General features: G+C 51.4%; 1 protein-coding gene across 1 annotated transcript in view; it reads left to right on the forward strand.

The window, feature by feature from the left end:
• LOC105485415 (ATCAY kinesin light chain interacting caytaxin) overlaps positions 1-27,470 on the forward strand; it is a 41,421-nt gene that overhangs the window by 1,513 nt on the left and 12,438 nt on the right. Inside the window, exons 2-8 of the mRNA XM_011747771.3 lie at positions 3,735-3,852; positions 18,172-18,230; positions 19,353-19,574; positions 22,052-22,237; positions 22,606-22,708; positions 24,459-24,590; positions 25,773-25,859. Of these exons, the coding sequence (XP_011746073.3) occupies positions 3,776-3,852; positions 18,172-18,230; positions 19,353-19,574; positions 22,052-22,237; positions 22,606-22,708; positions 24,459-24,590; positions 25,773-25,859 (866 nt within the window). The 5' untranslated portion in view covers positions 3,735-3,775. The remainder of the gene's footprint in view (positions 1-3,734; positions 3,853-18,171; positions 18,231-19,352; positions 19,575-22,051; positions 22,238-22,605; positions 22,709-24,458; positions 24,591-25,772; positions 25,860-27,470) is intronic.

Here is a 27,470-nt window from a genome sequence, read left to right on the forward strand (position 1 = left end):
ATGCTTTATGTATTTGTTTTTTTGAGACAGGGTCTTGCTATCTTGCCCCGGCTGGTCTTGACCTCCTGTGCGCAAGTGATCCTCCCGAAGTGCTGGGATTACACGTGTGAGCCACTGCCCCCAGCCAGATGCTTTATTTATTTATTTATTTTTTTGAAATAGGGTCTCTGTTGCTCAGGCTGGAATGCAGCAACACGATCAAAGCTCACTGCAGCCTCGACCTCCTGGGCTCAAGCAGTCCTCTCACCTCAACCTCCTGAATAGCTAGGACCTCAGGCACCAGGCACCCAGCACCATGTTTGGTTTTTGTATTATTATTATTTTTTTTAGAGATGGAGTCTTGCTATGTTGCCCAGGCTGGTCTTGACCATCTGGGCTGAAGCAATCCTCCTATCTTAGCCTCCTAAAGTGCTGGGGATTACAGGTGTGAGCCACTGCACCAGCCAGATGCCTTATTTTATTTTATAGTTTGAAATAGAACCTTGCTCTGTTGCTCAGGCTGAAATGCAGCAGCACGATCAAAGCTCACTGCAGCCTTGACCTCCTGGGCTCAAGCAGTCCTCTCACCTCAGCCTCCTGAATAGCTAGGAGCTCAGGCACCAGGCACCCAGCACCATGTTTGGTTAATTTTTGTTTTTTTTTTTTTTTTAGAGATGGGGTCTTGCTATGTTGCCCAGGCTGGTCTTGACCTTCTGGGCTCAAGCAATCCCCCTATCTCAGCCTCCCAAAGTGCTGGAGATTACAGGTGTGAGCCACTGCACCCGCCAGATGCCTTATATTTTATTTTATTATTTTATTTTTTGAAATAGAACTTCACTCTGTTGCTCAGGCTGGAATGCAGTGGCATGATCATACCTCACTGCAGCCTCGACCTCCTTGGCTCCAGCAATCCCCCCACCTCAGCCTCCTGAACAGCTGGGACCTCAGGCACCCACCATCATGCTTGGTTAGTTTTTGTAAATTTTTGGAGAGATGGGGTCTTGCTATGTTGCCCAGGCTGGTCTTGAACCCCTGATCTCAAGCGATCTGCCCAAAGTGCTGAGATTCCAGGCATGCACCACTGCACCCAGCCCCCAGATTATTTAAAAAGTGGATCTAGCGGCCAGGCGCAATGGCTCACGCCTGTAATCCCAGCACTTTGGGAGGCAGGCGGATCACTAGGTCAGGAGTTCGAGACCTGTCTGGCCAATATAGTGAAATCCCGCCTCTACTAAAAATACAAAAATTAGCTGGGCATGGTGGCACGCACCTGTAGTCCCAGCTACTCAGGAGGCGGAGGTTGCAGTGAGCCGAGATCGCACCACTGCACTCCAGCCTGGGTGACAGAGCGACTCCGTCTCAAAAAAAAAAAAAAAAAAAAAGTGTATCTTGCTACTCAGGAACTGTTGAGAGGACACACGGAGGTAATGGAGTGTACCATGCTCTGTAATGACTGCCGGACACGGACCTGAAATCCTTTTGCAAACACGGGAATGCACACAGAAATGACTATTGCCTTTAAGACGAGATTTCTCCACCTTGGATCTATGGATATTTGGGGCCCAGTCATTCTTGGTCATGGGAGGCCATCCTGGGCACTGTAGGGTACTGAGCAGCACCCCTGGCGTGCCCCAGGGGGCACTCCTTTCCCTCAGTTGTGAGAAAAGTGCCTCTAGATGATGCCAAGTGTCCCCTTGCAGGAGGGGTGGCAGAATTGCCCACAGGTGCAAAGCACTGGTTTCAAAGCACAAAACAGATGGGGTTGGTTGAGTCATAAAATGCCGGTATGTTATATCCAAAAGGTATCATAGAGGTCATCTCTAATTCAACTCTTGTTCACAGAAGGGGAAACTGAGACCCAGAGAGGGAGATGGTCTGAGAGTCCATCATGCCCCAGAGCAGACCAGAACTCAGTCTCACCTGGCAGCTCTGATCCTGGCCCCCACCTAGACTGCTCCCCCCTGCCCACTGAGCTCCTTAGAACAAGAAAAACAAAGCTGGTGTGGGGGGTGGGGTGGTGCAGTGGCTCACGCCTGTAATCCCAGTGCTTTGGGAGGCTGAGGTAGGAGGATCACCTGAGCCCATAAGTTCAAGACCAGCCTGGGTGACATAGCAAGATCAGAAAAATTAGCCAGACATGGTGGCACATGCCCATGGTCTCAGCTACTTGGGAGGCTAAGGCAGGAGGATCGCTTGATCACAGGAGTTGGAGGCTGTAGTGAGCCGGGATCACACCACTGCACTCCAGCCTCGGTGACAGAGCAAGACCCCATCTCTAAATAAATAAATAAATAAAGTGACATTTTGTGGTTAGTAAAGATGAGGGTCTCCTTTCTAACCCCAGTCTCTTTCCACACTGTCTTTGTGAGCCCTGGGATCAGAAGGTCACTTGGACTTGCTTGAGGGAGGACAGAGGGGCAGGACAGGTAGCCTGGTAGAGATGGCAGATAGTGATGGGTTAAGCCTACTGGATTCTCTTTGAACTTGGCATTCCCAGCAGGGCAGCTGAAGTATATCAGCCATTCACACTTTAGTATGAATGATGGTTCGGATTTCTTGCTTTCTAGTTGAGGTCCAAAGTACAAGAGGGAGGATAAGTCTATTTGGGTCATGGCTTACCCTGGAGAAGGTGGATTTCAGAGTTTCCAAGGGAGCAGGACTTGTATCCAAAGGCTCAGCCTCTCGCCCACGTTCAAACTCTGAACCCCACTGTGCATCCTAAGCTTTCTGTGCCTCCGTTTTCTCATCTGTAAAACAGGGGAACCTCATGGGACTGGGTGATGGTTCAATAAGAAGTGTTGGCCGGGCGCAGTGGTTCACCCTTGTAATATCAGCGCTTTGGGAGGCCGAGGCAGGAGGATTGCTTGAGCCCAAGAGTTTGAGACCAGCCTGGGCAACATAGCAAGACCCAATCTCTTAAAAAATATTTTTAAAAATTGCCCAGGCATGGTGGTACACACCTGTGGTCATAGCCACTGGTGGGGGGGCTGAGGCAGGAGGATTGCTTAAGCCGAGGAGTTCAAGGCTGCCATGAGCTCTGATTGTGCCCCTGCACTCCAGCCCAGGCAACAGAGCAAGATCATGTTTAAAAAAAAAAAACAAAGAGCCAGGCTCAGTGGCTCACCGCTGTAATCCCAGCACTTTGGGAGGCTGAGACGGGCAGACCACTTGAGCTCAGGAGTTTGAGACCAGCCTGGCCAACATAGTGAAACCCCGTCTCTATTAAAAATACAAAATTTAGCTGGGCATGATGGCTCACACCTGTGATCCCAGCACTTTGGGAGGCGAAGGCAGGAGGATCACCTGAGGACAGGAGTTCGAGACCAGCCTGGACAACATGGCAAAACCCCGTCTCTATTAAAAATACAAAATTTAGCTGGGCATGATGGCTCACACCTGTGATCCCAGCACTTTGGGAGGCGAAGGCAGGAGGATCACCTGAGGACAGGAGTTCGAGACCAGCCTGGACAACATGGCGAAACCCTGTCTCTGCAAAAATACAAGAATTAATCAGGCATGGTAGCAGGTGCCTGTAATCCCAGCTACTTGGGAGGCTGAAGCGGGAGAATCACTTGAGCCCAGAAGGTGGAGGTTGCAATAAGCTGAGATTGCACCATTGCACTCCAGCCTGGGCAACAGAGCAAGACTCTGTCTCAAGAAGAAGGAGAAGGGAGGGAGAGGGGGAGGGGGGAAGAGCTGCATGGGGTAGGGCACTGTCATTAGGATTATTGTCCAGTAAAACCCATTCTTTTCAGGGGTCACCCCTGCTTCAAGCCGGTGCCTCTTTCCGGCTCCTATGGGGACCACAGAAGCCACGCTCCGGATGGAAAACGTGGATGTGAAGGAGGAATGGCAGGACGAAGACCTTCCCAGGTAGGACTTCCACACGCCTGAGTCAGCCGTCGGGGGAGCAGGTGTCTCTCCCAGGTGGGACGCAGGAGCCAGGCCGTCTCTAAGTGGGAACGGCCCGGGGCTGGCCTGGTTCCATCTCCGTGTCCTCATCTCCCGCACACTCTGGGAGGGCTGAGGCCCTGTGTGTGAGTGTTCTCTGTGGCTTCACAGTGGGGTAGTCCAGGCCAGGCACATAATGGGTATTTGCTCATTCATTTAAGATTCATTTCTGTCCTCCCTGCCCCAAGGCTCCAAAGGAGCCCCCACCTCTACACCATTTTAAGAGTTCTTAACATTCTGGCCGGGTGCAGTGGCTCATGCCTGTAATCCCAACACTTTGGGAGGCCGAGGCGGGTGGATCACTTGAGGTCAGGAGTTCGAGACCAGCCCAGCCAACATGGCAAAATCACGCCTCTACTAAAACTACAAAAATTAGCTGGGCATACCGGGAGTGGTGGCTCACGCCTGTAATCCTAGCACTTTGGGAGGCCGAGGTGGGAGGATCACAAGGTCAGGAGATTGAGACCATCCTGGCTAACACGTTGAAACCCCATCTCTACTAAAAATACACAAATTAGCCGGGCCTGGTGGTGGGCGTCTGTAGTCCCAGCTACTCCAGAGGCTGAGGTGGGAGAATGGTATGAACCCAGGAGGCGGAGCTTGCAGTGAGCTGAGATCTTGCCACTGCACTCCAGCCTGGGTGACAGAGTGAGACTCCATCTCTAAAAAAAAGAAAAAAAATTAGCTGGACATGGTGGCAGGCGCCTGTAATTCCAGGTCGAGGCAACATGGTGATTTATTAGCAGCTTTTAGGAGACACCTAACTCCCCTAACATGCTGAATTTTTTTTTTTTTTTTTTTTTTTTTTTTTGAGTCTCGCTCTGTCCCACAGGCTGGAGTGCAGTGGCACGATCTTAGATCACTGCAACCTCCGCCTCCTGGGTCCAAGTGATTTTCCTGCCTCATCCCCCCCGGGGAGCTGGGATTATAGGCGCCTGCCACCATGCCTGGCTGATTTTTGTATTTTTAGTGTAAATAAATAGTAGAGACCGGGTTTCACCATTGTTGGCCAGGCTGGTCTCGGACTCCCAAAGTGCTGGGATTCCAGGTGAGAGCCACCAAGCCCGGCCCCTGTGCTGAACGTTTTGCAGAGATTCTTGTCTATACTCCGTTTCCCCACCACAAGGAGCCCCACAAGAGCACAGGTCTTTGTTTAGCTCACTGCTGTATCCCAACATAAGGATAGTGCCTGGCATACAGTCGGCGCTTAACAAATATTGGGTGACAGGTGCTGGTCACTAATCAGAATAAGAAATCACAGGGGCTGGGTGCGGTGGCTCACGCCTATGATCCCAGCACTTGCAGAGGCTGAGGCTGGGGAAATGCTTGAGCTCAAGAGTTCGAAACCAGCCTGGGCAAGTTAGTGAGACCCCATTTCTACTAAAAAAAAAAAAACAGCTGGGCATGGTGGTGTGCACCTGCAGGCTCAGCTATTTGGAAGGCTGAGGCAGGAGGATCACTTGAGCCCAGAAGGTGGAGGTTGCAGTGAGCCATGATTGCACCACTGCACTCCAGTTTGGGTGACAGAGCAAGACCCTGTCTCTATTTATTTATTATTTATTTATTATTTTTTTTGAGATGGAGTCTTGCTCTGTTGCCCAGGCTAGAGAGCAGTGGCGCGATCTCTGCTTGCTGCAAGCTCTGCCTCCCGGGTTCACGCCCTTCTCCTGCCTCAGCCTCCCAAGTAGCTGGGACTACAGGCACCCGCCACCACGCCCGACTAATTTTTTTGTATTTTTAGTAGAAAGGGGGTTTCACAGTGTTAGCCAGAATGGTCTCGATCTCCTGACCTCGTGATCCACCCACCCCAGCCTCCCAAAGTGCTGGGATTACAGACGTGAGCCACCACGTCCTATCTCTATCTAAAAAGAAAGAAAGAAAAAAAAAAAAAAGGCCAGTCGCAGTGACTCAGGCCTGTAATCCTAGCACTTTGGAAGGCCGAGGTGGGCGGATCACAAGGTCAGGAGTTTGAGACCAGCCTGGCCAACATAGTGAAACCCTGTCTCTACTAAAAATAAAAAAATAATAAAAAATTAGCTGGGCATGATGGCAGGCGCCTGTAATCCCAGGTACTCAGGAGGCTGAGGCAGGAGAATCACTTGAACCCGGGAGGAGGAGGTTGCAGTGAGCCGAGATGTACCACTGCATTCCAGCCCAGGTGACAGTGCGAGACTCTGTCTCAAAAAAAAACTACGTGGAAAGGAAGCTGTGCGAATTTGCTGTTGAGATATGTGACTCTGATTTGCTGGCTAGAGATAGCCGCTCATCCCCCTTCCCTTTCAGAGCCAGGAATTCATCCATCCGCCAGACACAATGCCTGCGGGTCAGTTATAGAAACTACTGGGTGAGGTTCAGTCAAAAAAACCAGGTGTGTTCCGCCTGAAAAAGAGAATTTGAAAAGAATCTCCAGGCCGCCCACAGTGGCTCACGTCTGCAGTCCCAGCAGTTTGGGAGGCCGAGGCGGGCAAATCACTTGAGGTCAGGAGTTTGCGGCCAGCCTGGACAATATGGCGAAACCCCATCTCTACTAAAAATGCAAAAATTAGTTGGGCGTGGTGGCAGGCACCTGTAATCCCAGCTACTCAGGAGGCTGAGGCAGGAGAACTGCTCGAACTCGGGAGGCGGAGGTTGCAGTGAGCCAAGATCATGCCACTGTACTCCAGTCTGGGCAGTGGAGTGACTGAGACTGTCTCAAAAAAAAAAAAAAAAAAAAAAAAATAGAATCTCCAGTTCCAGAGAAATCTCAATCTGAGATGGTTCCGGAGGGCGGGACAAAGCCGAAAGAACGAACTTAAAAGAGAATGGGGTTTGAAGGAGATACAGAAGAATGCCTCGAAGCAGTCGGTCTCCGTCAAAATGAGTCAGGTTGGTGTGGGAGGCCGAGAGCTTCCTTCCCATTCACATCCAAGCAGAAGGAGGACTGTTGAAGATGGCAACTTGATATTCAAGAACTTCAGCCCTCTCCTGAATCCAGTCATTGCCAAGCCTCTAAGGCCCATGCACCTGTGTGTGTTTCTTTGTAGCAAGAGGTCCCTGTTCTCAGAATAGCCGACAATCACGACTGGGAGTGGAGGCTGACATCTGTAATCCCAGCTCTTTGGGAGGCCAAGGTGGGAGGATCCCTTGAGCCCAGGAGTTCGAGATTAGCCTGGGCAATATAGCAAGACCCCATCTCTTAACAAAAACAAGCAAAAACTGGCCGGGCCTGGTGGCTCACACCTATAATCCCAGCACTTTGGGAGGCCGAGGCGGGCGGATCACCTGAGGTCAGGAGTTCGAGACCAGCCTGACCAACATGGAGAAACCCTGTCTCTACTAAAAATACAAAATTAACCAGGCCTGGTGGCCCACGCCTGTAATCCCAGCTACTCGGGAGGCTAAGGCAGGAGAATCGCTTGAACCCGGGAGGTGGAGGTTACAGTGAGACAAGATCACACCACTGAACTCCAGCCTGGGTGAGAAAGTGAGACTCCATCTGGAAATAAATAAATAAATAAATAAATAAAATAGGAAATGAAAAAAAATTAGTCAGGTATGCTGGCTTGCACCTGCTACTCAGGAGGCTGAGGCAGGAGGATCGTTTGGACGTGGGAGGCAGAGGTTGCAGTGAGCCAAGATCGCACCACTGAACTCCAGCCTGGGCGACAGAGTGAGACTCTGACTCAAAATAAATAAATAAAATAAAATAAAATAAAAATAGTCAGGTATGCTGGTGTGCACCTGTAGTTCCAGCTTCTCAGGAGGCTGAGGCAGGAGGATTGTTTGGACCTGGGAGATTGCAGCAATGAGCTATGATCACACCACGGCACTGCAGCCTGGACAACAGAGCAAGACTGCATCTCTAAGAAAAATAATAAAAATTTTAAAATAATGTCATTTCAAGCAGCACAGCATAAACAAAGGCACATAAGCTTTGGGATCAGACACCCATGGTTCAAATCCCAATTCCCCAGCAAGTTTGCTCTGCCATCTGGGCTACCTCTTTGGGCGTCTCAGTGCCTCTGTTTTCTGATCTGTAAAATGGGACAATAATCTCCCGCACACCAGGTGGTTGTGGAATTTCGATGAAACAGCCGACATGGGCTGTGCAAATGACGAAGGCAGCACAAATAAATAATCATCTCCAGTGTTACTATTATTATTAGCTCCCTTTCCCCCTACTGATGTTTTTTTCTTTTTTTTTTTTTTTTTTTTTGAGACAGAGTCTCACTCTGTCACCCAGGCTGGAGTGCAGTGTGCGATCTCAGCTCACTGCAACCTCCGCCTCCCGGGTTCAATTGATTCTCCTGCCTCAGCCTCCCAAGTAGCTGGATTACAGGCACCCGCCACCACGCCTAGCTCATTTTTGTATTTTTAGTAGAGACGAGGGCTCACCATGTTGGCCAGGCTGGTCTCGAACTCTCAACCTCAGGTGATCTGCCCACCTCAGCCTCTCAAAGTGCTGGGATTATAAGCATGAGCCATTAGGCTCAGCTCCACTGATAATTTGTTTGTTTGTTTGTTTTGAGACAGTCTTGCTCTGTCACCTAAGCTGGAGTGCAGTGGCACAATCTCGGCTCACTGCAACCTCCACCTCCCGGGTTCAAGCAATTCTCCCACCTCAGCCTCCCGAGTAGCTGGGATTACAGGCACCCACCACCACACCCAGCTATTTTTGTATTTTTGGTAGAGACGGAGTTTCAACATGTTGGCCAGGCTGGTCTCGAACTCGCAACCTCAAGTGATCTGCCTGCCTCGGTCTCCCAAAGTGCTGGGATTACAGGCGTGAGCCACCCCACCCGGCCTCTGCCGATAAGTTTAAAAGCTCTCGTCTCACCCAAGCCTTCTTGAGACAAAGACCGAGGCTGAGCGCAGCTGCAAATGTGAGCTGGAGGCCGTTCTGGAAGGGGTGAGGCCAGCGGGAGCGGGAGGAGGGAGTGCTTCTGGTGGATTTCTTACAGCTGCAAGGCTGCTCGCCCCCTCCCCCCCCCCCCACGCTGCAGCAGCTCTGAGTTTGCAGGACAGCGGCCTCGCTGTGCCAGCCTGGGCCCCACAAGCTACGCCTTTGCCAACAGGGCACTTCCTCCACAAGGCCTCTGTCTTCCTCGTCTCCGGAGGGACTGAGTGCAGCTCCTCGGTGCAGGTCCAGCTGCGGCCACACATAACCACTTCTGTCTGCTGCAAAACAGCTCACAATTCAATTTCTTCCAGCCCAGCCATTCCCTCCCCTGGGGACTGCAGAAATGGTCTTTGTACTTCCCCTAAGGATGTCGGACAGAGCTCTGCATGGCCTCTGTCCTTCAAGCCCTTTTTTTTTTTTTTTTTTTTGAGACAGAGTCTCACTCCATCACCCAGGCTGGAGAGCAGTGGTGCAGTCTCGGCTCACTGCAACCTCCGCTTCCCGGTTTCAAGCAATTCTCATGCCTCAGCCTCCCAAGTAGCTGGGATTACAGGTACGCACCACCACGCCTGACTCATTTTTGTATTTTCGTTAGAGACAGGGTTTCACCATGCTGGTCAGGCTGGTCTTGAACTCCTTACCTCAAGTGATTTGCCTGCCTCGGCCTCCCAAAGTGCTGGGATTACAAGTGTGAGCCACCGCGCCTGGCCTCCTTCTAGCATCTTCCTTCACTCTCACCCTTCTGCAGCCTGCTACGGAGCTAGCGCTGAAGGCAGCCCAGAGATTGCTTGCTGCCTCGATTTCTCCATTCATTCATTCTGATGCTATGCACTGACTGTATACCAGTCCCTTATAGCCTCACAACCCAATGCAAGGTGGCAGCTGGGTTCATGGTGCTTCTGACCAGGGCAGGGAGGGAAGGGGAGCTGTGATTCCTGGCTGCGAAGGGTGAGGAGGGATGAGCCAGGGAAGGAGGTGGGGTGTAGGGGCCCCGCATTCCAAGCAGAGAGGACAGCATGTGCAAAGGCCCTGGGCTCAGTGGAAGCAGGTTGAGGGACTGAAGAAGGCTGTGTGGGGAAACTGAGGACTGGGGGAGGAGCTTGCCCAGGGCATCATAGCCGAGGAGTGTCAGGTGCAGTGTGAGTTGCCTCACAGCTCCCTCTGCTCTCTTCTCCTCACAACTGAGTGGCTGCCGGTTTTGTTTGCTTGCTCGTAACTTTTTGTTTTTCGTTTTGGGTTTTTGGGGGGTTTTATTTGTTTATTTATTTGAGACAGAATCTCGCTGTAACGCCCAGGCTGGAGTGCAATGACGTGACCTCGGCTCGCTGCAACCTCCACTTTCTAGGTTCAAGCAATTCTGCCTCAGCCTCCCGAGTAGCTGGGATTACAGGCGCCCACCACCATGCCCAGCTAATTTTTATATCTTTAGCAGAGATGGGGTTTCACCACATTGGTCAGGTTGGTCTCGAACTCCTGACTTCAAGTGATCCACCCACCTCAGCTTCCCAAAGTGCTGTGATTACAGGTGTGAGTCACCATGCCTGGCTGCTTGTAACTTTTTTTTTTTTTTGAGACAGAGTCTCGCTCAGTTGCCCAGGCTGGGGTGCAGTGGCCGGATCTCTGCTCACTGCAAGCTCTGCCTCCCGGGTTCATGCCATTCTCCTGCCTCAGCCTCCCATGTAGCTGGGACTACAGGCGCCCGCCACCGCGCCCAGCTAAGTTTTGTATTTTTAGTAGAGACGGGGTTTCACCGTGTTAGTCAGGATGGTCTCTATCTCCTGACCTTGTGATCCGCCCATCTCGGCCTCCCAAAGTGCTGGGATTACAGGCGTGAGCCACCGCGCCCGGCCAACTTTTTAATTAATTTTTTTTTTTTTTTTCGAGACAGGGTCTTGTTCTGTCACCCAGGCTGGAGTGCAGTGATATAATCATAGCTCACTATAGCCTCCATGTCTCAGGCTGAGGCGTTCCTCCCACTGAAGCCTCCTGAATATCTGGGACCACAGGCATATGCCACCACACCCAGCTATTTTTTATTTTCTGTAGAGACGGGGTCTCACTGTGTTGCCCAGGCTGGTCTCAAACTCCTGGGTTCAAATGATCCTCCCACCTCGGCCTCCCAAAATGCTGGAATTACAGGCATGAGCCCCTGTGGCTGGCCTGTTTTGAAATACTTCCAAACTTGGAAAAAAATTACAACAATGATATAAAGAATATCTGCACACCTTTAGAAGGATTATACAATTGTTAACATTTTGCTCCTTTTATATCAAAGTCAGCCCTTGGGGCTGGGCACAGTGACTCACATCTGTAATCCCAGCACTTTGGGAGACCAAGGCAGGCAGATCACCTGAGGTCGGGAGTTTGAGACCAGCCTGGCCAACATGGTGCAACCCCGTCTCTACTAAAAATACAAAAATCAGCTGGGTGTGGTGGCGGGCGCCTGTAATCCCAGCTACTGGGGAGGCTGAGGCAGGAGAATCGCTTGAACTCGGGAAGTGGAGGTTGCAGTGAGCCGAGATTGTGCCGCTGCACTCCGGCCTGGGTGACAGAGCAACTCTATCTCAAAAAAAAAGAAAAAGTATCCTCAATTGTCCCAATAATGTCCCATGTCCCTGTTTAGCTAATGCCCCACTCCAAACCCCAGATCCAAGACCCAGTCTGGGACGACTCGTTGCATCAGATTGAGTATACTGGGTTGTGTGTCTACTGGGGCGTGCGTCTCACCAGGCACTGGGACTTAAACTTCTGTCTTCTGGGGGAATACCATCCAACCCACCTCAGCAGGACGAAGCCACGCTGTGCATCTTGCATATGGTGGGACCCCCACATTCTTTTTTTTTTTTTTTTTGAGACAGAGTCTTGCTGTCGCCCAGGCTGGAGTACAGTGGCACGATCTCAGCTCACTGCAACCTCCACCTCCCCGGATCAAGCAATTCTCCTGCCTCAGCCTCCCGAGTAGCTGGGATTACAGGCACGCGCCACCACGCCTGGCTAATTTTAGTATTTTTAGTAGAGACGGGGTTTCGCCATGTTGGCCAGGCTGGTCTCGATCGCTTTACCTCGTGATCCGCCCGCCTCAGCCTCCCAAAGTGCTGGGATTACAGGTGTGAGCCACCACGCCCCGGTGGGACCTCCACTTTTTACCTGTGTTGCCCATCACGGAATTTGAAAGCCGACTCTGCAGAGGGCTAAGTGGATGTATTATACTCTGGGGCCATGGAGAGGATCTCCAGGTCTGGAGAGTCTGAGGTTTTCCTGGAGCTTGTGGAAGTAACAGGATCTCACCTGATCTTGGAAACTGCAGCTCCATGAACAAGCGGGGAGAGCTTGCTCCACCCATGTTTGGGAGCAGCGGGTCCTCCTTCAGGGAGCCTGGAGCCCTGCCAGGTCGACTTCTCCAGTTCCGCCTGATCTTAAACCTTTCCTGAACATCCACTGCAATGGGCGGCTCAGCCTCAGGACCTCATCCCATCCCTGCCACACCGCCTCCCCCTGGCCCTCCCTCCCTCCTTTTTTTTTTTTTTCTTTTGAGAGGGAGTCTCGCTCTGTCGCCTGGGCTGGAGTGCAGTGGCCGGATCTCAGCTCACTGCAAGCTCCGCCTCCCGGGTTCACGCCATTCTCCTGCCTCAGCCTCCCGAGTAGATGGGACTACAGGCGCCCACCACCTCGCCCGGCTAGTTTTTTGTATTTTTTAGTAGAGACGGGGTTTCACGGTGTTAGCCAGGATGGTCTCGATCTCCTGACCTCGTGATCCGCCCGTCTCGGCCTCCCAAAGTGCTGGGATTACAGGCTTGAGCCACCGCACCCGGCCCTCCCTCCCTCCTTACCCTCCATCCTCCAACCACTCCCTCCTCCCCCACTGCTCTCTCTGCGCCAGGCATCCTGGGTCTGCTTTCTGATGTGCCCTTGAACTTGGCAAGCTTATTCCGGTCCAGAGCCTGGAACTCTGCACTGCCTTCCATCTGGAGTGCTCTTGCCTGGTCTCCGCAGGATGCCAACGTCATGCTTAAAAGTCTACACTTAAAAGTCACTTCCAGACAGGCACAGTGGCTCACTCCTGTAATCCCAGTGCTTTGGGAGGCGGAGGCGGGAGGATCACTTGAGCCCAGGAGTTCAAGACCAGCCTGCAAGACCCCATCTGCAGAAAAATATAAAAAGTATGTTTTTTATAGCTCACACCTGTAATCCCAGCACTTTGGGAGGCCGAGGTGGGCGGATTACAAGGTTAGGAGATTGAGACCATCATAGCTAACACGGTGAAACCCCGTCTCTCCTAAAAATACAAAAAGTCAGCCCGGCGTGGCAGCAGGCGCCTGTAGTCCCAGCTACTTGGGAGGCTGAGGCAGGAGAATGGCGTGAACCCAGGGGGCGGAGCTTGCAGTGAGCCAAGATCATGCCACTGCACTCCAGCCTGGGCGACAGAGCGAGACTCCGTCTCAAAAAAAAAAAAAAAAAAAAAAAATTGCCGGGCGTGGTGGCTCACACCTGTAATCCCAGCACATTGGGAGGCTGAGACGGGCGGATCACGAGGTCAGGAGATTGAGACCATCCTGGCTAACAGGGTGAAACCCCGTCTCTACTAAAAAATAGAAAAAATTAGCCGGGTGTGGTGGCGGGCGCCTGTGGTCCCAGCTACTCGGGAGGCTGAGGCATAATGGTGTGAACCCAGGAGGCGGAGCTTGCAGTGAGCTGAGATCTGGCCACTGCACTCCAGCCTGGGCAACAGAGTGAGACTCTGTCTCAAAAAAAAAAAAAAATTAAAAATTGATCGTTTTAAAGCTCATGATTCAGTGGCAGAGTCCATTCATAATGTTCTGCAACCCCACATCTATCTAATTTGAAGACATTTTCATCACCGTGAGAGGAAATCCTACTCCGTTAAGTCAACCCCCATTTTCATCCCTCTCCCCCAACCCCTGGTGACCACATATCTACGTCCTGTGAAAATTTACGTGTTCTAAACATCTCTCTCTCTTTTTTTTTTCCTTTTCTTTTTTGAGCAGGGTGTCATTCTTTCACCTAGGTAGAGTGCAGTGGTACAATCATAGCTCACTGCAGCCTTGACCTCCCAAGTTTGAGCAATCCTCCTGCCTCAGCCTCCTGAGTACTTGGAACTAGACATGTACCACCACACCCAGCTAATTGTTTTGTATTTTTAGTAGAGATGGGCTTTCGTCATGTTGCCCAGACTGGTCTCAAACTCCTGGGCTCAATGAACCTGCCCGCGTCAGCCTTTCAAAGTGCTGGGATTACAGGCATGAGCCACCACACCCAGCCAACATTTCATGTAACTGGAATCACACACTGTGTGGCCTTTTGTGTCTGGCATCTCTCACTAAGCATGATGTCTTCAAGGTGCATCCATGCTGTGGTCTGTGTCAGAGCCTCGTTCCTTTTCAGGGCTAAATAGTATTCCATTGAATGGATATACCACATTTGTTGATTCAGTCAGCTGTTAATGGACTGGTTGTTTGCTTGTTTTTGAGATGGAGTCTCACTGTGTCCCCAGCCTGGAGTGTAGTGGTGCGATTTCGGCTCACTGCAAACTTCGCCTCCTGGGTTCAGGCGATTCTCTTGCCTCAGCCTCCCGAGTAGCTAGGATTATAGGCATGCGCCACCACGTCCAGCTAATTTTTGTATTTTTAGTAGAGACAGGTTTCATCATGTTGGCCAGGATGATCTCGATCTCTTGACCTCATCATCTGCCCACCTCGGCCTCCCAAAGCACCGGGATGACAGGCGTGAGCTACTGCGCCTGGCCGTCAATGGACTCTTGAATTGTTTCCACTTTTTGGTTTTTATGAATTATGCTCCTATGAACATTCAAGTATGAGTTTTCGTGTGAACAGATGTTTTCATTTCCTTTGGGAATCCGCTCCATTTTGATCTTTGCCATGAACAGGAGGAGGGTGACATCTGATTCCTCCTTTACCTCCAAGCCCCGTAGATGCACTGGAGACGCAGTGGTTACGCAAAAACATTTGATGAATGGAGAAAAGAGAGAGGGAGGAAAAGAGAGAGGGAAAAAAACATTTGATGCATGGGTGAATGGGCAAAAGAGAGGGAGGGAAAGGGAGAGGGAAAAAGCATAAATAGGTTTATGCCCCAAAAAGGTTACCAGCTCGTGCCCTAAGTGGAACAGAAATGAGGGGAATAAATCTTTTTTTTTTTGAGACAGAGTCTCACTTTGTTGCCCAGGCTGGAGTGCGATGGCGCGATCTCGGCTCACTGCAACCTCCACCTCCAGGGTTCAAACGACTCTCGTGCCTTAGCCTCCCGAGTGGCTGAGACTGCAAGCACGCACCACCACGCCCAGATAATTTTTGTATTTTTTAGTAGAGACTGGGTTTCACCATTTTGGCCAGGCTGGTCTTGAACTCCTGACCTCAGGTGATCTGCCCGCCTCGGCCTCCCAAAGTGCCAGGATTACAGACATGAGCCACCACGCCCGGCCAATAAATCATTTTTTTAAAGGAAAGGAACACGCATTCCACCGCCCTTCCTGTCTAAACAGCTTGCCTTGCAGCTGAGCCAGGAATGTTGAGTTACAGAGATGAATTAAGCTGTAGCCTGGCTTCCCTGAGTCAGCACGCCCTGCCGCTAGGACCTCTGGCAGCTCCGTGCAAAATGTTCTGCCCGGAATGGAATATTTCCCAGGGTAGCCAAAGAGCCAGAGCTCCTGGGTCAAACTCAGGCGGCAAGGGCTGTGGCTTCAAGAAGTGGTCCGGGGCCAGGTGCAGTGGCTCACACCTATAATCCCAGCATTTCCGTCTCATAAAAAAAAAGAAAAAGTTGCAAAGTTAGTACAAGAATTCCTGCAGACTGGGCACCTGTTTTCTCCCATAATTAACATCTTATATTAGCTGTGTATATTTTATATTTGTCACAATTGATGAATCAATATTGATACTATTGGTTATTGATAACCAACACTGATCAATAACGATATTGATCAATGTTGGTTATTAGTTGCCAAAGTCCACGCTTTTTTAGATTTTCGTAGTTTTTCCTAATGTCCTCTTTTGCTTTTTTCTTTTCTCTCGTTTTTTTTTTTTTGTTTTTCTTTTTTTAAGAGACAGGGTCTCACTCTGTCATCCAGGCTGGAGTGCAGTGGTGCGATCATACCTCACTGTAGCCTCCACCTCCTGGGCTGAAGCAGCCCTCCCACCTCAGCCTCCAGCGTAGCTGGGACTACAGGCACCACCACGTCCAGCTAATCTTTGTATTTTTTGTAGAGACGGAGTTTTGCCATGTTGCCCAGGCTGGCCTACTGTCCTTTTCCTTCTGCCCCACAACCCCATCCAGGATCCCAGATGACATTTAGTTATCACATCTCCTGACACTCCTCTGGACTGTGGCGGTCTCCCTGTCTTTCTTGTTTTGATGCCCTTGATATTTTTCTTTGTTTGCTTGTTTGTTTTGAGACGTAATCTCGCTCTGTCACCCAGCCTGGAGTGCAGTGGCACGATCTCGGCTCACTGCAACCTCCGCCTCCTGGGTTCAAGCAATTCTCCTGCCTCAGCCTCCTGAGTAGCTGGGATTACAGGTGTCCTCCACCACGCCTGGCTAATTTTTGTATTTTTAGTAGAGACGGGGTTTCACCATGTTGTCCAGGATGGTCTCGAACTCCTGAGCACAAGTGATCCTCCCACCTCAGCCTCCCAAAGTGCTAGGATTACAGGCGTGAGTCACTGCGCCCGGCCCATCCTGTATTTTTTGGAATGACATCACTACACACAGCCTACAGAGAGTTATCCTTCATATTCTTCTTTTTTTTTCAGATGGGGTCTTGCTCTGTTGCCCAGGCTGGAGTGCAGTGGCACAATCTCAGCTCACTGCAAGCTCCGCCTGCCGGGTTCACGCCATTCTCCTGCCTCAGCCTCCCAAGTAGCTGGGACTACAGGCGCCGCCACCAGGCCTGGCTAATTTTTTGTATTTTTTAGTAGAGACGGGGTTTCACCGTGTTAGCCAGGATGGTCTCAATATCCTGACCTCGTGATCTGCCCGCCTCGGCCTCCCAAAGTGCTGGGATTACAAGCGTGAACCACCCACCGTGCCCAGCCTATCCCTTGTCTTCTTGAGGGCAGATCTGTACATAAACTATTTTCAATTCTTCTGCACAAGAAATGTGTCTCTTCTCTGCTGTTTATTTGTTCAGTGACTTATTTATATCCGTATGGACTCGTAGACATTTATTTCCTATCTTGGGTTATAATTCAATATTGCATTATGTATTTGGTTGCACAAACTGGTTCAGCGTTGACACAGAGATCTCTTCTGGTTGACTCAGGTTTTTGTGGGGTTTTTTATTTATTTATTTTTAACACTTTTTGCTGCATTTGAGAGTCAACAGCTCATCAGAGACCAAATCTCGCAGGGTTGCCCTAGAGAGAATTCAACTTCTTAACATATTTCCAAGTTTTTGAAGTCATGTGCTCTCTGGGGAAAACCTTCATTCTCCTCAAGCCATCCAAAAATCTCCAAAAATCTTTATTAATTTGATGATTAAAAGGAGCCCTTCAGCCCTGATGCATTATAATTTTCTTCCTCTGCTAAAGAAAAAACATGCTGGCCAGGCGCAGTGGCCATCACGCCTGTAATCCCAGCACTTTGAGGCCGAGGTGGGTGAATCACAAGGTCATGAGTTCGAGACCAGCTTGGCCAATATGGTGAAACTCCGTCCCTACTAAAAATACAAAAATTAGCCGGGCATGGTGGCGGGCACCTGTAGTCCCAGCCACTTGGGAGGCTGAGGCAAAAGAATTGCTTGAACCCGGGAGACGGAGGTTGCAGTGAGCCGAGATTGCGCCATTGTACTCCATCCAGCCTGGGTGACACAGCGAGACTCTGTCTCAAAAAAAAAAAAAAAAAAAAAAAGAACGAATGAACGAACAAAAAGAAAAAGAAAAAACGTGCTGCTTGTGGTGGCTCACGCCCGTAATCCCAGCACTTTGGGAGGCCAAGGTGGGAAGATGGCTTGAACCCAGGAGTTCAAGAGCAGCGTGGGAAACAGCGAGATCCCATCTCTACAAAAAACTACAAAATTAGCTAGCCATGGTGGTGTGTGCCTGCAGTCCCAGCTACTCAGGAGGCTGAGGCAGGAGGATCTCTTGAGCATAGGAAGTTGAGGCTATAGTGAGCCATGATCACGCTACTGCACTCCAGCCTGGATGACAGAGTGAGGCTCTGTCTCCAAAAAAAATGTATATATTTAAGTCCAGTGATTCTCCAGAACTAACTGCGTTTTGCTTTTGTTCTTGTCTGACTTGCCTGGCTGGACCTGTCTGGGCGACTCCACTGTCCTCTGACTGAATCTCTGGTGCCCGGCGACTGATGCCCATTCCTGGATGGGTCCGTAGGCCGCTCCCAGAAGAGACGGGGGTGGAATTGCTTGGCAGCCCGGTAGAAGACACATCCTGTAAGTTTCCACGTCCACAGAAGGGCAGAAATGGGCTCAGTGCTTCTGGGTTTCAGCCCTGCCTGGGGCTGTAACTGTAGAAATGTCACAGGCCACACCGTGGGCAGAATGTTCCGTCCTGGGGTCTACGGTGGAAGTGGCTGTGGTGGGTGAGACACACAGTGGACAATGGCGCTGTCGTGAAGCCAGCACGCTGTGTTGCTGTGTGTCCCTGTGCTAGTCACTCAGCTTCTCTGTGCCTCCAATGCCTCATCTACTAAATGTAGGTAGTGAGCTTCTCGCAGAGGGGGCATGTAAGGATTAAATGAGGTGATGCCAAGCGCCCTGGAGGCACAAAGTCAGCACAGCCAAGGGCACCCTGGGAGGCTCTGCTATCCAGAGCTCTAAACATATACATTTTAAGGTATAATACATTATATTGGACCCAAATATATACATTTTTTAGGAGACCAGGTCATAACTCTGTCATCCAGGCTGGAGTGCAGTGGCGTGATCCTTCCTTTATTTATTTATTTATTTATTTATTTATTTATTTATTTATTTATTTATTTTTGAGATAGAGTTTCGCTCTGTCACCCAGGCTGGAGTGCAATGCTATGATCTCAGCTCACTGTAACCTCTGCCTACTGGGCTCAAGTGATTCTCCTGCCTCAGCCTCCCAAGTAGCTGGGATTACAGGTGCCCACCACCACAACTGGCTAATTTTTGTATTTTTAGTAGAGACGGGGTTTCGTCATGTTGGCCAGGCTGGTCTCGAACTCCTGACCTCAGGTGATCCGCCCGCCTTGGACTCCCAAAGTGCTGGGATTACAGGCGTGAGCCACCGCAGCCAGGCCAAAGTCAGGCTTTGAACTCATGTCTATCCAATGTCCAAGCATCCATCTTTAATCTCTGAGGCAAGTGCCCCGCCCCTGCCCACAGGACAGTGGTTATAACATTCACCCCGTCAGGATGATGCCTGCTTAATTCTGCCCGCCTCCAACAATGGCATGGACACAGAAGGGAGCCTACCCTCTCTTCCCCATTCCTGTATGATAAAACAGCTTCCACCAGGTAGGAAAACGGGGAGGAGGTAAAAGAGAGAAAGCAAAGATTTTTTCCGTGTTTCTCATTTCCCTGCAGCTCCTCCCAACACGCTAAACTTCAACGGAGCGCATCGTAAGAGGAAGACGCTGGTGGCCCCAGATATCAACATTTCTCTGGATCAGAGTGAGGGATCCCTGCTGTCTGATGACTTCTTGGATACCCCTGATGACCTGGATATTAACGTGGATGACATCGAGACCCCCGATGAGACTGACTCGCTGGAGTTCCTGGGGAATGGCAACGAACTGGAGTGGGAAGGTAAAGTTCGGGGTCTCTCGGGGGCCTGCGGGAGGGCCCCCACCTTTCTGTCTCTGGATTCCTGTAGGCTCAGAGAGTCACAGTGGGGCAGGGGCTCTAAGCTGTCTAGCCTTAAATCCAGGAGATCAAGGCTGCCGTGAGACGTGATCATGCCACTGCACTCCAGCCTGGACAACAGAATGGGACCCTGTCTTAAAAATAAAATTTTTGCTGGGCGCGGTGGCTCATGCCTATAATCCTAGCACTTTGGGAGGCCGAGGCGGGTGGATCACAAGGTCAGGAGATCGACCTCATGATCACCGTGGCTAACACGGTAACACCCTGTCTCTACTAAAAATACAAAAAATTAGCCAGGCATGGTAGTGGGCACCTGTAGTCCCAGTGACTCGGGAGGCTGAGGCAGGAGAATGGCGTGAACCTGGGAGGCGGAGCTTGCACTGAGTCGAGATCATGCCACTGCAGTCCAGCCTGGGCGACAGAGCGAGACTCCATCTCAAAAAAATAAAATAAAATAAAATAATAAAATAAAATAAAATAAAATATTTAAAAAAGAGTGAGACCCTGTCTCAAAAATAAAATTTTTTTTTTTTTTTTTGAGACGGAGTCACGCTGTGTCGCCCAGGCTGGACTGCAGTGGCGCGATCTCGGCTCACTGCAAGCTCCGCCTCCCAGGTTCACGCCATTCTCCTGCCTCAGCCTCCGAGTAGCTGGGACTACAGGCGCCCGCCACCACGCCCAGCTAGTTTTTTGTATTTTTAGTAGAGACGGGGTTTCACCGTGTTAGCCAGGATGGTCTTGATCTCCTGACCTCGTGATCCACCCGCCTCGGCCTCCCAAAGTGCTGGGATTATAGGCTTGAGCCACCGCGCCCGGCCTAAAAATAAAATTTTTTAAAAAGAGAGCGAGGTGGGGCTGGGCGCCATGGCTCACGCCTGTAATCCCAGCACTTTGGGAGGCTAAGGCAGGCAGATCGCGAGGTCAGGAGATCGAGACCATCCTGGCTAACACGGTGACACCCCGTCTCTACTAAAAATACAAAAAGTTAGCCGGGCGTGGTGGCAGGTGCCTGTAATCCCAGCTACTCGGGAGGCTGAGGCAGGAGAATGGCGTGAACCCGGGAGGTGGAGTTTGCAGTGAGCCGATATCACGCCACTGCACTCCAGCCTGGGCGACAGAATGAGACTCTGTCTCAAAAACAAAAAAAAGAAAAAAAAAGAAAGGGGGCCGGGTGCGGTGGCTCACGCCTGTAATCCCAGCACTTTGGGAGGCCGAGGCGGGCGGATCACAAGGTCAGGAGATCGAGACCATGGTGAAACCCCGTCTCTACTAAAAATACAAAAAAATGAGCCGGGCGCGGTGGCGGGCGCCTGTAGTTCCAGCTACTCGGGAGGCTGAGGCAGGAGAATGGCGTGAACCCGGGAGGCGGAGCTTGCAGTGAGCCAGGATAGCGCCACTGCACTCCAGCTTGGGCGACAGAGCGAGACTCCGTCTCAAAAAAAAAAAAAAAAAAAAAAAGAAAGGGAAGGAGGGAGGGAGAGAGAGAGAGAGAAAGAAGGAAAGGAAGGAAAGAGAGAGAAAAAGAAAGAAAAGAATTAAGGACCGGCCAGCACGGTGGCTCAAGCCTGTAATCCCAGCACTTTGGGAGGCCAAGATGGGCGGATCACGAGGTCAGGAGATCGAGACCATCCTGGCTAACACGGTGAAACCCCTTCTCTACTAAAAAATACAAAAAACTAGCCGGGCGAGGTGGCGGGCGCCTGTAGTCCCAGCTACTCGGGAGGCTGAGGCAGGAGAATGTCGTAAACCCGGGAGGCGGAGCTTGCAGTGAGCTGAGAACTGGCCACTGCAGTCCAGCCTGGGCGACAGAGCGAGACTCCGTCTCAAAAAAAAAAAAAAAAAAAGGAATTCAGGACAATGCAGTGTCTCATGCCTGTAATCCCAGAGCTTCGGGAGGCCAGGGTAGGAGGATTGCTTAAGGCCAGGAGTTTGAGACCAGCCTGGGCAACATATCGAAACCTTATCTCTACAAAAATACAAAAATTAGCTGGGTGTGGTGGTGCCCAACTGTAGTCCCAGGTATCTGGGAGGCTGAGGCATGAGGACCGCTCTCTGTGTGCCAGGCTCCTGGGAGAGTAGAACCCAGGCACGCATGTCCCGAGTGCCCTCGTGGTTTGATGAAGCAGATGCGTTCACCAGCTCTGAGAAGCTCCAGGACACAGGTCCTTAACCAACAGAGCACCCTGGGAGGCCAGCAAAGGAAATGTCCAGAAAGGCTTCCTGGAGGAGGCGGCATTTGAGCCAGGCCTTGAAGCGGGAGTGGGAGAGGAAAATGGGTCAGCAGGGCAGCCAGGTGGGGAGAAGAGAAGGACGTGTGGGTTCCGGCACCAAGGGACACGGGAGAGGGGAAGGAAGGCTGAGCGGGAGGGCGGGAGGTATCTGGACTCGCATCCATGCGACTCTTCCCCTCCTGCTTCTAGATGACACCCCCGTGGCCACCGCCAAGAACATGCCCGGGGACAGCGCAGATCTATTTGGGGACGGCACGACGGAGGACGGCGGTGCCGCCAACGGGCGCCTGTGGCGGACGGTGATCATCGGGGAGCAAGAACACCGTATAGACCTGCACATGATCCGGCCTTACATGAAAGTGGTCACCCACGGAGGTGAGACCTGCCCCTTGGCGCCCCCTTGGGGCTCCAGCCCGGCCCGTGGGGCATCAGGAGGCTCGTCAGTGCCCCTCTCTGAACCTCAGTCTCTTTGTCTGATGCACTGGGATGTTAAGCCGTCAACTCGCTTGGGGTGGACGGACTATGGGCAAGGTGTGCATGGCCAGGCAGGCGCAGTGAGGGCTCCTGATGGTCACTGTCACTCCCCAACAAAGGCAGAGACTGGCTGAGGGGTCACTGGCTACTGTGGCTCAGAGCCTTGCCCTCCGGAGCGTGTGGGCACTGGGACGTGGTGGGTGGTGCGCAGGAGGCAGCTCAGGGCTGGGAGAGGAGTCTGACGTTGCCGACCAGCTGCCTCTCCGCAGGGTACTATGGCGAAGGCCTCAACGCCATCATCGTCTTCGCAGCCTGCTTCCTTCCGGACAGCAGCCTCCCCGACTACCACTACATCATGGAGAACCTCTTCCTGTGAGTCCCCGCCCGCGTGGGCAGCCTTGGGCCAGCTCTGACACCTCCCTGGACGCAGGGGCACCAGGTTGCAAGGATTGCATTGTGGGCCTAGGAAGCCTGCCTGGCACCAAGGAAGGGCGTGGCGGCCACAGACCTTGATCTGAGTCCCTGCTGGCCCTGAGGCTCACAGTGGCTTTCCTTCTGGGCCACCCTGTTCTCCTCACCGTCCTCCTCCTCTTCCTCCTCCTCCCCTTCTTCCTTCCCCCTCCTCCCCTTTCTTCTCCTCCTCCTCCCCCTCCCTCTTCCTCCTCCCCCTCCCCTTCCTCCCTCTCCTCCTCTTCCTTTTCCTCCTACCCTTCCTCTCTCTTCTTTTCTCCTCTTCCTCCTTTTCGTCCTCTTGTCTATCATTTACTGAGCAGTTACTCTGTGGCAGCCGTGGGCTAAGGGGTTCCCATCTGCTAACACATCCCACCCTGACCACAGCCCTGTAAGGCAGACGCCATTGCCTCCCATTCTACGGGTGAGCACCCTGAGCACAGAGAGGTTGAGTCACTTGCCCAAAGACACACAGGTGTCATTTTATGATGACAGATACAGGCAATACGCACACAGCACCTGATAGCTGATATGAAGAGCTCATCAATCATGACAACTCTTATCATTGTTATTAGTAAGATTTCCATCTTCAAGCCGGGCACAAGGCCTCACGTCTGTAATCCCTACAGTTTGGGAGGCTGAGGTGGGAGGATCGCTTGAGTCCAGGAATTTGAGACCAACCTGGCCAACATGGTGAAACCCCATCTCTACTAAAAATACAAAAATTAGCCAGGCATATTAGCGGGCGCCTGTGGTCCCAGCTACTTGGGAGGCTGAGGCAGGAGAATCGCTTGAACCCGGGAGGCGGGGGTTGCAGTGAGCCAAGATGGCACCACTGTATTCCAGCCTGGGTGACAGTACGAGACTCCGTCTCAAAAAAAAAAAAAAAAAAAAGGCCGGGCGCGGTGGCTCAAGCCTGTAATCCCAGCACTTTGGGAGGCCGAGGCGGGCGGATCACAAGGTCAGGAGATCGAGACCACAGTGAAACCCCGTCTCTACTAAAAATACAAAAAATTAGCCGGGCGCGGTGGCGGGCGCCTGTAGTCCCAGCTACTCAAGAGGCTGAGGCAGGAGAATGGCGTAAACCCGGGAGGCGGAGCTTGCAGTGAGCCGAGATCGCGCCACTGCACTCCAGCCTGGGCAACAGCGTGAGACTCCGTCTCAAAAAAAAAAAAAAAAAAAAAAAAAAAAACAAAAAAAAAAAAACCAAGGTCTAGAGACCAGCCTGGCCAACATAGTGAAACCCTGTCTCTACTAAAAATACAACAACTTAGCTGGGCTTGGTGGCAGGTGCCTTTAATCCCAGCTACTAGGGAGGCTGCGGCAGGAGAATCGCTTGAACCCGGGAAGCGGAGGTTGCAGTGAGCCAAGATCGCACCACTGCTCTCCAGCCTGGGCGACAAGAACGAAACTTCATCTCAAAAAAAAAAAAAGCAAGACTCAGTAAAAGGGTAACTGCCCTAGGAGGCTGCCCGCTGACACTCATGTGGAGTGTGCTGGGATCATCCATGTCCGCTCCCACCCTGCAGTCCGCCAGGACAGCAGACAACACCAGGACCAGTGCGGCTGGCCCAGCCAGGGCAGGGGTGGAGGCAGGCGGGGTCGGCACCACAGGTGTCCTGACGCTGGACCCCTCCATGTTGGGTCCCTGCCTTCTGTGCCCCGTGAGCAGGTACGTCATCAGCAGCTTAGAGCTCCTGGTGGCTGAGGACTACATGATCGTGTACCTGAACGGCGCCACGCCCCGGCGAAGGATGCCGGGGATCGGCTGGCTGAAGAAGTGCTACCAGATGATCGATCGGAGGTGAGGTGGGGATGCCTCAGGAAGCACAGCGGGGGTATGAAAATCACACAGGGGGCCGGCCTTGGTGGCTCACACCTGGAATCCCAGCATTTCGAGAGGCTGAGGTGGGAGGGTCCCTTGAGCCCAGGAGTTTGAGACGAGCCTGGGCAACACAGCAAAACCCTGTCTCTACAGAAACACTTATAGGCTGGGCGAGGGGGATCACACCTGTAATCCCAGCACTTTGGGAAGCCAAGGTGGGCGGATCACCTGAGGTCAGGAGTTCAAGACCAGCCTGGCCAACATATAGTGAAATCCTATCTCTACTAAAAACATTCAAAAATTAGCTGGGCGTGGTGATGAATGCCTGTAGTCCCAGCTGCTTGGGAAGCTGAGGCAGGAGAATCACTTGAACCCAAGAGATGGAGTATGCAGTGAGCCAAGATCATGCCACTGCACTCCAGCCTGGGCGACAGAGCAAGTCTCTGTCCCCATGAAACAGTCACTCCCAATTCCTTCTCCCCAGGCCCTGGCACCCCCCATCCTACGTTCTGTCTCAGTGAATCTGATGACTCTAGGGACCTCCTAGGACTGGAATCACACAGGATTTGTCCTTTTGTATCTGGCTTTCCTCACTGAGTGTGACGTCCTCAGGGTGCATCCACATTGTAGGCTGTGTCAGAGCCTCCTTCCTTTTCATGGCTGCATAATATTCCATTGCATGGACGTACCACATATGGTTTGTCCATTCCATTCATCTTGATGGGCAAGGGCTGCTTCCACCCGGGGTTATCATAAATAGCCTCAGAGTGACATTAAAATTGAGCCAGCAAATCCGTCCTTGCACCCAGGTTAGTGGAGGGAGGCTCCAAGGACAGGCTGGTCCCTCCTAGGGCATTAGGTGGTGAAAATACAATCTTGGCTGCTCAAATAACTGCCAACCTGGTTCACCTGCTCTGCACCACGAGGTCTCTATCTACCTTATCCACCTTGGGGTCTTAGGGACTCAAAGGGTGTGTCTTTATCCCACTATGGGACCCCCATGTCTTGGATGGGGGCAGGGATTTGACAGGTACCTGGAAACCACATGTGAAATGAGCAAAGTGACGAATGCTTGCCTGTGGCTCTCCCATCCCACCCAACTCCTCCCTCCCGAGGGCTCGCCCCAGGAGCCCATCTTGCTTCCTTTGCGGCCCCACACAGATTGCGGAAAAACCTGAAGTCCTTGATCATCGTCCACCCCTCGTGGTTCATTCGGACTGTGCTGGCCATCTCTCGCCCTTTCATCAGGTAAGATGAGGAGGCTACAACCCGAGTCTGGTGGCCTGAGTGTGTGTGAGTGTGTGTGTGTGTGTATGCATGCATTTGTGTGTGCATCTGTGTGTGCACATGTGTACGTGTGTGTGCATCTGTGTGTGTGTGCATCCATGTGTGTGTTTGATCTGCATGTTCCAGCTTCTCTATGATGATACATATTATTGCTTTAAACAGTTTTAAATTGCACACAGCCAGGCACCGTGGCTCACACCTGTAATCCCAGCTACTCAGAAGGCTGAGGTGGGAGGATCGTTTAAGGCCAGCCTGAGCAACATAGCAAAACCCCCATCTCTACAAAAAATACAAAAATTAGCAGGACATGGTGGTGTGCACCTGTAGTTTCAGCTACTTGGGAGGCTCATGTGGGAGGATGGCTTGAGCCCAGGAGGTCAAGGCTGCAATGAGCCGTGATCAAGCCACTGTACTCCAGCCTGGGTGACCGAGTGAGACCCTGTCTCAAAAGAAAATCAGCCATGCATGGCATCACACGCCTGTAGTCCCAGCTACTCAGGAGGCTGAGGCAGGAGGATCACTTGAGCCCAGGAGGTAGAGGCTGCAGTGAGCTATGATCGCTGCACTGCACTCCAGCCTGGGAGACAGAGCAAAACCCTGTCTCTAAAAATAAAAAATATATATACATAAATAAATAATATGATTAATTAACAACAAATTTAAAATGTAAAACTATATATATTCTATAATGTGTGTCATAGTTACTACGTTAAGCATAGAGTAAAACAGATCGAGGGAAATAAAATTAGGCATGTTAAATGCCTTATTCAATCCAATAAAATGTCATGCAAATTTAATTTAATCTGATGCAAAACACTGAATTGAATAAAGATTCCTAATGTTCATGTTCCCAGTTACAAATCTGGGATGAGTGAAAGAGACGACAGGACACATTCACAGCATGCACGATTTTCAAGGCAGACTCTTTGAACATGCTGTTTTCAAGGACTGCTAAGTACCCTGAAGGGGTTTATTTACATATTAGCAAAATGAGATGAGGAATACACTAATTATGGATCATTTGCACTAATAATGAATCACGCAGGCAAAATGGCAAACACGCATTTCAGTCTAAGAGAATTGCACTTTCTCCTCTATATTCCAGAATTCAGAAACATAGATTGCCTTTGCCTTTTTTTTTTTTTTTTTTTTTTTGAGACGGAGTCTCGCTCTGTCGCCCAGGCTGGAGTGCAGTGGCCGGATCTCAGCTCACTGCAAGCTCCGCCTCCCGGGTTTACGCCATTCTCCTGCCTCAGCCTCCCGAGTAGCTGGGACTACAGGCGCCCACCACCTCGCCCGGCTAGTTTTTTGTATTTTTAGTAGAGACGGGGTTTCACTGTGTTCGCCAGGATGATCTCGATCTCCTGACCTCGTGATCCGCCCGTCTTGGCCTCCCAAAGTGCTGGGATTACAGGCTTGAGCCACCGCGCCCAGCCCACCTTTGCCTTTAATGCAGATATTGGGTTGGTGCAAAAATAATGGGAGTTCTTGCCACACTTTTCATTACAAAAACTACAATCACTCTTGCACCAACCCAATAATTCTATTCTTCACAGGGCGCCATGGCTCATG

The sequence above is a fragment of the Macaca nemestrina genome, chromosome 20 (genome assembly GCF_043159975.1).
Source record: "Macaca nemestrina isolate mMacNem1 chromosome 20, mMacNem.hap1, whole genome shotgun sequence".
Taxonomy (NCBI): Eukaryota; Metazoa; Chordata; class Mammalia; order Primates; family Cercopithecidae; genus Macaca; species Macaca nemestrina.